The sequence below is a fragment of the Pteropus medius genome, unplaced genomic scaffold, assembly GCF_902729225.1.
Source record: "Pteropus medius unplaced genomic scaffold, Ma_sr-lr_union100, whole genome shotgun sequence".
In the NCBI taxonomy this organism is placed as follows: Eukaryota; Metazoa; Chordata; class Mammalia; order Chiroptera; family Pteropodidae; genus Pteropus; species Pteropus medius.
The window spans coordinates 4,300,348-4,311,463 of NW_024348533.1; the positions used below are offsets into that span (position 1 = coordinate 4,300,348).

The window sequence follows — 11,116 nt, forward strand, 5'->3', positions numbered from 1 at the left end:
AATGTCACCTGTGAATAACGTAGGGAACCCAGCTTGGTTTTGCTAGCGGTCATACAAGAAAATTCCATGCATTTTATGTTTAAAATACACAGACATATAGTTCTTGATGTGAAAACAGATTAGCAATAAAAAATACCTAGAAGCAAACAAAAAGTTCACCATGTTAGACAACCAATTTGGGTCTGGAAATTTCTGCAGAGGTTCCTTCCCAAAGTATTTTCCAATCAAATTATTCTTTTTTCCAATAAAGATGAACATAAGTATAAATTGCTTAAAAATAACCTTAATTCTCATAGGCTGAGAGTTAAATATTTATTTACTCCATTTGATAAGGAAACAGGTACAAGACATTTTCAAGACTCAAGATTTGGCATTAAAAACTAGAACCTCAGTCATCAGAATTCCTATTTCCATGTTTGTGACTCACTAAATAGCTCTTAGAAAACAGAACTTTTCAAGCTGACTTTCTAATTAGACTTTAATCTTAAATGAAGTGTGTATGTGGTTTTATTAAACAACCTGTCGTATGAAAGACAAACTGGATGCCTTTTCATGAATGCTACTTACTACCGATATATCACCTGACAAGAGAGAACACAAATACTTAAAATTTAATGTAATGTCAAAAGTAAACATTTCCTAAGGGTTCTGGTTTCCAATACCTGCCTACATAGTTCATAATACTTATTACTTGTTCAACGATTCCAGAAAAAAAACTTTTAAAGTTAAGAAAAGTTCTGAATTTGAGGTATATAAAGAATATTCAGTAAGAATAAAGTAGTTGAGATTTCCTTTTACTCAAAAAAAATCACTTCAAATAGTAACCTCCATGTACAAAAGACAAGCGATCAATCACATTTATCACTGGACACAAAGGATATTTCAAAGGTATTTAAAAATTGTAATTAATTTCAAAAAGAAAAATTAAATTTACATTTCATTATCAAGACTATAGTTAACAATTATGATACAAAATATACAGTATTTACACTTAACTGTACAAAATAATTTAATGTTTACAAAAATATTAGAATGTTTATTTAGAGTTGACTGACACAGTCTTAAGTAATCTCTTCTAGAGAAGTATACAGTAAGACCACTGATTTCCATTTCATTTCTTTTTTAATAAGTCAAAGAAAGGATGCTGCAATGCTTCATCTAAGGTAATTCTTTTCACTGGATCATATTCTAGCATTCTTCGAACCAGGTCAAACAATTTCTCATGTTCTTCATCATGACAAAGCATAAATTCCTGGACAGGGGAGGGGAATGTTTTTAATTAAGAATGGTATTTAAAAAGTTAAAAAAATGTTTTAAACCTTAAAATCTTTTTTTCTTTTACCTTTAATGGTTTGCAGCGTCTCCTAACATATCTACCAGCAGAACTATGTTCATCCCAATCTAGCTGGTTATGGTGAAAATACTTCCGTTTTCTACAAGAAAAAGTTATCTGGATAAGTAAAAGTAACAAAAGATTCACATGTTTACCCTGCACCTACTGGGACAGATGGAAGCATAAACGTCTCTATGCGCACGATTTTTTAAAATCTGAGAAATACTTATATATCAGCTTATAGAATATCTTCCTTAAAAAACAAAAACAAACAAACAAAAAAACTTCCTTATTTTGCTCTGTCCAATGTTTTAGTAACCCATCTAAATTCTTCCCAAATACCATACAGGGAACAACGCCAGCTTTAAAAACAGAGGCTCCTGGATGCATTCCCATAAATTCTGATTTCCCTATATGTGGAATGGGGCTGGAAATCTTTAAACAATCCTTGGGGTGACTTCTGAGGGGCAGCTGTGTTTGAAAACCACTACAGTGTCTTGTCCAAGGATATACAGCTGGTTAGCAACAGTATGGAATTCCAACTTAAATTAATATGACTCCAAAATCAAGCTCTTCTTACTACTCTTATTATTTTTACATCAACTTAAGAAAACATTTATGCAAAGGTTAACTTCAGTGTAAACACCATCGCTTTTGTTTACTAAATCATAGGTAAATACTACATTACTTTTTAAACACTTGACTTTATAAAAAAAATTTCTATAGTTTGAATACGGACTATTTCAACAAAGGGCATTAATCCTAAAGTATACCTTGTTTTCTGAATCATGTGTGTTGGTATGGGCCCTAATATTCGTTCCATCATTGCCAGGTGCTCTTTACTATCATGAGTCTGAAAAACAAAGGAAAAAGAAATTCAGTACTTTTCATTTCCCTACATACACAATAAAGGAAAACATAAGAAAATAGTACTGACATAAAAGGACTTGATTAGACAGTTTACACAACTTACACTACACTCTACTTCAAAAGTGAAACAATACTGAATGAGTTGTACTGTCTGGTACAAATCTAAAATAAAATTACTCTTTCTGAAATAGACCACTTCTGTATAGTGGAGATGCATAATCTGTTTAATGTAAAACAGAATTGCTTCCTTATTTGTTTCTTGCACTGCTTAACTGAGAAATGACTGGGGAAGAGTACCAGAAATACTGTCTCCTCATGTAACCAGTCACTTAACCAAAATGAACCTCTATGAGCCAGTATTAACACTTACTACTCCTTGGCAATGAAAATACAATCCCAATAATTCTCAAAATCCTGAATTTCAAAGAGCTTAAGATACTAGCTCAAGATCAACTTTCTTGTAAATGAGGAAAGTTGAGCTATGAATTCAAGTCAAAACTCGTACTCTTAAATCACACAGAAACAGAGCTCTGGCTAAAGGAGAATAGAGAATACTATCACACAGCTAAAATGGTATGCTCCCAGAGCAGAAGTTGGCAAGCTTTGTCTGTAAAGGGCCAGAGAATAAATACTTTACAACTGGCTGGTCACAAATGGTCTTTGTTGCATAGCCTTTTCAGGCATCAGGCAGGACATAGCTTGCCAATCCTGTTCTGGAGAGGAAAGGCTGTGTGTAATGCTTTTTAAAATCTATCAACTATTGTGCCTAGCATATTACTTTCAAAACCTTAAGTATTGAATACAAAGAATAAATAATACTAGCTTCTCAGTCCAAGTTCCTTAGTTGAATAGTACTTTGGAGGGTGAAAGCCAAATATAAATCACCAAACGAGATACTACCTCTTAGAACTGACAGATAACCATGGTTCTAGATATCAAACTTGTCTATAAGCTCAGTCCTTTTAACAAGATCTCTACAAATTAGATAGAAACACATATAGCAGTGGACACATATGTCCTGCAATGGCACCTAAAGGAGTCTAAGCTCATCAGAGCTTCCTCCCCGCCCTACACTGCTATGACCTCAAGTCGACCCTGACAGTATGAGCTAATCTCCTGAACCCATGCCCCACAACCACAAACCACCACCACAACACCTTGATCACACCACAACCCTACTTCAAGTTCTATGGGGGCTACACCACCTAGTTTTCAAGACTTTTAGATTTCAGATATAAGTACAATTACGAGGGCAAAAATACAGACCTAAATAAGGTTTCATAAAAGGGACACTTCAATACCAAAAACAAAAAAACAAAAAAACAAAAAAACAAAACAAAAAACCAGGAGGGATAACCTCTAAATAAAGGCCAAAATGGCAACCCTACAAAATCATTTTTGGTTTGTACCAGTCTACATTTGGAAACCACTGACTTCCAATATAAAACAAATACTTTTCTTCTGTGGCGAACGAGTCCATTGTGAATCAATTGGGCCCTGCCTACGGGTGTGATTTTCCTACTTAACGGTAATCTTCCCTGACAAGAGTATGTCCCTTTACACCTGCACTCATTTCCAGAAACCGTTTCTTCTTCTGGCATGTTCATCTATTCTGACGAACTCTTACTCTTCCTTCTAGTACTGGCTTAAATTAAACTACCTCTTGAGTGATGCCTTCTCTAAGGAAATTTAACTGGTCACCTTCCTGGTTTCCCATGCCACTGCCTACATTGACTCATTATACCAAACACCACATGACACTGTTAACAGTTTCCCCATATCTATCATTTGCATGACTTCCTTGAAGAGATGTTATCTTTTCAGCTTTATACACTTAGAGCCAAGAAATGTGCCTAGTGTGTCATAGGTGCTTAATACTTAGAACATAATACAACTTATTGTTCCTGAATTCTTTTATAAAAAGGAGTGACTTGTTCATGAACATACTGATAGTCAATATAACCAGAACTGAATTAAAACTGGCTGCAGTAATACTTAAATTTATGAAGAAGTTCCATAATAAAAAAGGGAAATATGAGACAATATAAACCATGTGTTAAAAACTCCAGTCACATGTAAAATGAACTACGACCGAATATTCATTTACTAAGAGTAGTATTTCATTTAGAGGATAACCATTTTGTATATGTAAGCTGTAATCTTATGAATAATGACACTATAGCAACTTTTCAATATGGAAGCCAAATTTTACATGCCTTTAACATTTAACTAAATGATATTTACGAAACACATACCTGAAAGACTGTGAAACCAAGGTAATATTCAATAAGAATGCAACCTATGCTCCAAACATCACAAGGCTGAGACCAACCTAAAGCTATTTAAAAACAAAAACAAACATGTTATTATGCAACAATTTCTAATTGCCAATATACTAAGTCCTTCTCTATGTGAGTGCTCTCTCTACACAGCTCATTTGGGAGAATATAACAGTAAATTTAGTAAGTTTACATTTTTAGACTTATATCTAACAGTATTCAGCATCTTTTCAAGTCCTCCATATACTTATATCAAACTACAGTATTTTCACTTGGGGAAGGGGGCATTTTATGTAAAATAAAAGAGGAACTGGCAAATATTCCCTGAGTATAACTAGCAATTTATAGAAATGGTTCATGGTGTCCGAAGTGCACGTGCAGTGACAGCACTGTCATGCCGGTTCCCAGATGTCCCAGGGGGGTTCACATTCTATTAGTGCAGATACAGGTCAACAATTATCCTCCGAATGCAATTAACCCCTTCTCAATTATCAGCAGCTAGATGCTTGAGTTTACTTCTTCCATTAAAAGAAATAATATAGTTTTACACAAATTATGTAAGACTTATAAGGAATATTTAAGCAGTTTTACCTATAAGCAGAATTATAGAGCCATTTAAAGTTCACCCAGAGAGGGATCTATATATATGTACTCTCAAGCTGTCTACACATGATCATATACACTTTTTCTTTCAGAATTCTCAATGACAATATTATTCTGAAAAGAATAAAACATCTTGTCTTCTTAAGCCTATATTTAATTGGGAAGGAGATGAAAAGAGTAAACCACAAAGATATTTTAATCTTTTAAAGATTAAAGATTTAATAAAAATAAAATATATAAATAAAACCTATTTTAAAAGACATTTCAATTACTTTCAGTAACATCACTGAATTTGAAAATGAAGAAAGAAACATTTCAAGGACTTTGACTATGATTAAGTAATTTTTGTAAACCCTCACAATGCTTATCATTTGAACAACTTGATAAAGGAACATGGTTTCTACTTAGGTACATGTGCAAAATCTGCAAATGCCACAGCTTGGACCTAAAATGAAAGTTTTATTCTCCAGCCACTCCTATCTTCCAGCCCATCTTTTCCCCAAGTTGCTGTAACCTGCAGCACACCATTCTATATCATCCCATTCTCTGATGAGTCAGCTTCTCATACTCTGGAATTCTATATCCTTTACTTTTATCAACCTCTCCCAAATTTATCTATTTATCATCAATACCCAAGACAGGAGACAAACGGCCCTCAATTGTAGCACTGACATCTTCCGCCTCCCTCATTCTGCCTTAATCCTCAGGAGTAAAACCCAGCTCCCACCAAACACATATGGTTCTTCTAAGCTCCCATTCTGATTTTCTCAAGGCCAATAACCCCAATTCTGAATTTAGTATCAACTATCCCTAGCCTGGCCACACTTGGAACTTCACTATTACTAATAACTACTATGTTACCCAATCTAGGAAGCCAGTAACTAAGACATACCACCATTTTATGTACCGATAAAAATGAAAAACTGCTAGTTGTTTTGTGTTGTATTCCCCCACATTAAAATGAGGGAAAATCTGCATTTTAAATTGATAAATTCAGGAAGTTATCTCCTTTTAAGGAGAAAATTCCGCTGTCCACAATCTCTTCCTCACTCCTTTCACCCTGATAGTAGCCTTTAGTCCTCAACGAGGAACATTCTTTGTAATCCACTGTAACACAGCAGCTCCTTCTATATCACACTAAGCAGAAATCCTATTATCATCCATTTCAAGGATAAGCTCTAAACCTGTGAGTCCAATATGGTAGCTACTAACCACATGAGGCTATTGAATCTAAAACTTAAATTAATATTAACATTTAAAGTCCAGTTTCTTGGTCACATTAGCCATAGTGCAAGTGCACAGTAGCCCCCATGTGGCTAACAGCTACCACGCTGGACAGTCCAGACATAAAGCATCTCGATTAGTGTGGAAAGTTCCATTGGCCAGCGCTACATAATAGTCTCGACATCTTTACCCCTTTACCAATCCTCTACTGCAGGTAAAATAAACAGTTTGCTTTTATACTCCTCCTCTTAACTATCGAATCCTATTCGGCCAAACAAAGAAAAAACTGGAAACAACTAATTCCATAAAAATGTTTTACTATCCAACCTCAGTTGGACCATACTTTTGGCCAAGTAATAAACTTATCTCATTTAACTATCTCCCCACCTGATCTGAACTTGTCCCACGTCTCTAAGCCCCCAAACCCATCTCTGACTTCCCAGCTCTATTAACATGACCTAGTCTCTAACTTTTAAATTTGGATGCATGCTCCCTTGAGTTCCACCTTATTTTAAAACTCTGCACCTTAACTCATTTTCTTTTCCAGCCTTTCTCATGTCAAGGGTGATCGAAGAAGCTCTCTTCTTTGACTAGCCCTTCCTTCTTTTCCTCTTGACCTCCACCAACCCTATATTCAGGTGTCTGCTAACCAAGCCTTTAGTTTTACCAGCACCACGCTTTTGTGATGACACAAAAATAGATTCCCACATCACTGTAAAATCATAGTGCTATGATGTACTTAATCAACAGAGCTTGTTCTCTTATGATCTTTTAAGATGAACTTGTTCAAAAATAACCACCACCTGAAATATCTTTACAGATGGTGTCACATTTTTCCCACCCAGGAAGAATATTTATAGAAATGTCTCAATTGTTTTCATGAAAATAGCAAAGAATTTTCTGTACATCACTAAGAGAATCAACTCCCCCAAAGCTGTAGAGAACAAAAAGCTCTTCTTCAATTACAGTATCTGGAAGTCTGGTGTCTACTAACCCAAAATGACCTCTGGAGCTCTGTAATGCCGTGTAGATACCAAAGTACTATGATGTTCATCATCGTATGTTGCACTTCCAAAGTCAACAACTTTGATATCTGTGTTTTTCAGTGTGCGTTCATCACGTTTCTAGAGAGACAGTGGAGTAAATATGAAGATCAATAAAGATATATTTTACAGCACTATCCCAAAGTCTCACATAATCTTTTTGACTTTCAACATAACCCTGTAAGAAAGGCAAAGATGGATTAACCTTTTGGGGTTAATCATCAGGATATCATCAGCTTCAGAAGTGGAATTCCTCATCAAAGGATCCCAAGCAAAATTAATTTGAAAGACAACCACCAAAATTAAAACAAGTTCTCAACTTACCATTTTTGAATTATACTTGACTACATAATCAGACTTCACAAATAAAATATTTTCAGGCTTCAGATCTGTATGAGTTAATTTATTATGATGCAAAACTATAAGAGAACAAAAATACATCATTAGTTTCTTATAAATTTAATCTGTGTTGGGGAAAAGAAGACTTAATAGTGGATATAGGGGTCACAAGGGGGTTTCATCTTTATAATATGTATTTTTAGTGACGACAGTCTGATATGATGCTTATGTAACAAAAACTTTTAGTTTTTGGTGTTTGAAGATTTACCAAGTATACTTACAATTTATTGACTGGCAGATCTGATACGCCATCTGCCTGATATGGTCAATTTGAAATGGCAGAAAGCTATTTTCTTTAATGAAATCATAGGTACTAAGTCCCAGCAGTTCGAACACAATACAAACATGACCATGATGATCAAACCACTCTAGCATCTGGACACATCGGCTAAAACAGATCAAAATAAAAGTTATTCAGTTCACAGATTTGATTATTTCATGTAATATGATGGGTCATAATTCAAGTTCATACTTACAAGACACTATTGGGATCAGTAGTATTTAAATGCTCCAATACTTGGATTTCTGAACGAGCTGCTTCACGGTATCGACCTACATTTTTTACGATTTTCACTGCTACATGAATGCCATCCCTTAAACAAAATTATGAAAATGGTAAATGTACAGGAGCAGGAAAAAGACACGTACCTTCTACACCATAACCTTATCAATTACTCCAAGTTACTTTCCTAAAGTAATTTTTCAGAGTGTATTACACCGATTCCATACAATATCTTTTCAAAACATTTTAACAAAATACACAATGTGAAGTCATGATTCCCTTAATACCTATGAAGTTGAATGTTTCTGGAATTTTAAATTTACGTAGATTTTATACAGAAGTTAAAAAATATATAAATCTCAAACAGAATATGCTACTGCGAAAAGCATTTGTTCATTTACCAGGCTAGACCCACTCTGTGCCAGACACTGCCTAGGCGTTAGTGATGAAAAAGACAAGGCTTGTCCCCATGTACGTCACAGTTCAAGAGGCAGGTAGTGCTGGGTGGGAGGCCTGCAGAGGAGGGCGAGGCAACCACTTGGGGATAGAGGAGCTCAGACTTCTTCAGGGAAGAGGTGACACACAACTCAGCCCTGAAAGACCGCTACTTATCAGTTTGCCAGATTTAGGAGGAAAAAGGGAACATTCGGGCAAAAGAGAAACCATCAATGTCACGAAGACAAGAAAATATGTAGCACATTAGCTGATTCAAGTAGGCAAAAATATCTCCAGTGCAGTGCAGTGAGCTGCAGACTGGGGCATCTGTAATACTGAGCCAAGAGTGAGTGTGAGAACATGGATTTCCGAATCCTCAACTTCCTTTTGACTTTCTGGAAGATGAGCCAGCATTCAAGCCTTTTTTTTTTTTCCCCCCCCACTATGGCTCCACTACTTTTCAGAAAGAAGAAAAATCCCATGTGCTGCTAATTAGCATATCCAGACATATGCTCTAGGCCCTAGGGCCTAGGATATAAAAATTTTTGAGGCAAACAAATCTTTCCGGCGGCCGGGAAGCAAACTTTTTTCCCCGAGTCTGGTGGTTTCCAATTTATTGCTTTCAAAAAAGCCCCAATGAGGTTGTGAGATAATAAATCATTAAAAATTATTCTGACAATAATACCTCTGTAACAGTTCGCATATATCTCAAGATTTAAAAGAACTATTATAAAATTGCTGTGACCAAACTCCTTACAGTCTCATTTCTTACACAACCAAGTTTTCTCACTGCTTATAGCTATAAAAACAAAAGGTAAAAAGACTTTATGGTAAAACACTAAGATATATTTAATCTATGAATACATGTACTCATTTTTTTAAAAGCCCAAACATCTCAATACAAGATACACTTCCAATTAAATTTTATTTTGGGTCTAAGTATCAAAATTTGCAAAAGATTTGTACTTGGTTGACTGAATACTACAAATTGGAATATCTTGACTAAATATCTCAGTCTTAAAATCCCAAGAAATTTTACAAGGACATTAATGATACAACTAGTAAACTCTTAATAAAATCTGTAGATTAGCTAATAAAATTTGAAGACATATAATATATATAATATATAAAAAATGATCAAAGAAATACTGTAAAATGTTAACATTTGAGACTGGGTGAAGCATATAGGGGAATTCACTGAATTATCAACTTTTCTTTAAGTCTGAAAACATTTCAAAATATTTTAAAATATCAATTTATATTCATTCACATTTTTGTTGCAAAGACGATATAAGGTGATGATAGATATTTAGAATAATATTCTTTATGCAAAGTGGAAGGAAAATAAGTTCAAGGATAAAACATTTCCAAGTTCTTAAGAGTTCGTTCATGCGGGAATGACAGCAGGTATCAACCTGCTACAACATTTAGATTCCCTCAAAGACATTTAAAGAGGTTTTTTTAAATTAATGCTTACGATAAGCTGCAAATTACATCCTTCTCAACTATTTTATGATGAAAAATTTTAGGTGTCAGTTTAGATACATGCAGTTTCACTAAATTGTCTTAAGAGGTTCATTTACAAAAAAGTTTGCAAACCACAGAACGGAGGTCCTGGAGGAAAATGTTAAAATGAGGTAGAGAAGGTCAAATTACAAAGGGTTTAGTATAACTCATTCCATAGGCTGTATATGTATATAATTCCTTCATAGTTTAAGAAGCTAACTCTCACATGCCTTTGGGAATGAATAAAGGTTTCTTTCTGAACCAAGAAGATTAGACATGATTCATGATCTCTGTGATTCAAAAGTAAAGTGAAGCACTCTGAATTTCTTACACAGGCTAAGGGCCTAATTCTGGGTAATTCTCTTGATGTGAACACCTAGTTTAATTTCAATGAACTTCACCTGATAGAATTTGTCAGACTTCTTGATCGCAAACCACTCATAGTAAATAAATCGCACAAAGTTCAACAAATTCTGAATATTTATATCTCCCGGGAAAACACGTGGCTACCATTTAAAAACACCTTTTAATCATTATGAACCCTTCCTCACCAAAAATATCACAATGTTTGAAAAAGAAAAAACACGAACTTACATGCCATGATCAATGCACTCTACAACTTTGCCAAAGGCCCCTTCACCCAAAGTGTCCACGATTTCATCTAAAGTGAGGGAGGAGAAAGAGGTAAGTACCTGAGTACAAATTATCTAGTTATTCAAACAATGAATGCTTAAAGGGTGGAATATTTTCAAAAGATCTCTATCAAAGCATAACTAAGGTTTCAGCACCCAAATTATTTTATTTCAGCTGCTACAAAGACAATTAGATAGAGCTATCTTTCTTGCTCTAATCTCAAATTTCACTAATAATTTTGGAACTTTAGAGTAGAAATATTTAAATTCTACAGAAAAGAAGAAATACA

The 11,116-nt window shown here is 34.7% G+C and overlaps 1 protein-coding gene across 3 annotated transcripts in view; it reads right to left on the reverse strand.

Moving 5' to 3' along the window:
- Positions 1 to 298: 298 nt before the first annotated feature.
- CLK4 (CDC like kinase 4) overlaps positions 299 to 11,116 on the reverse strand; it is a 19,975-nt gene continuing 9,157 nt past the window's right edge. For all 3 annotated transcript variants that reach the window (XM_039880162.1, XM_039880163.1, XM_039880164.1), the window contains 9 exons: positions 10,789 to 10,855; positions 8,228 to 8,344; positions 7,973 to 8,139; positions 7,677 to 7,771; positions 7,304 to 7,433; positions 4,459 to 4,541; positions 2,107 to 2,186; positions 1,343 to 1,433; positions 299 to 1,252 (listed from right to left, as the gene is read on the reverse strand). In XM_039880162.1, coding sequence (XP_039736096.1) covers positions 1,112 to 1,252; positions 1,343 to 1,433; positions 2,107 to 2,186; positions 4,459 to 4,541; positions 7,304 to 7,433; positions 7,677 to 7,771; positions 7,973 to 8,139; positions 8,228 to 8,344; positions 10,789 to 10,855 — 971 coding nt within the window. In that variant the 3' untranslated portion in view covers positions 299 to 1,111. The remainder of the gene's footprint in view (positions 1,253 to 1,342; positions 1,434 to 2,106; positions 2,187 to 4,458; positions 4,542 to 7,303; positions 7,434 to 7,676; positions 7,772 to 7,972; positions 8,140 to 8,227; positions 8,345 to 10,788; positions 10,856 to 11,116) is intronic.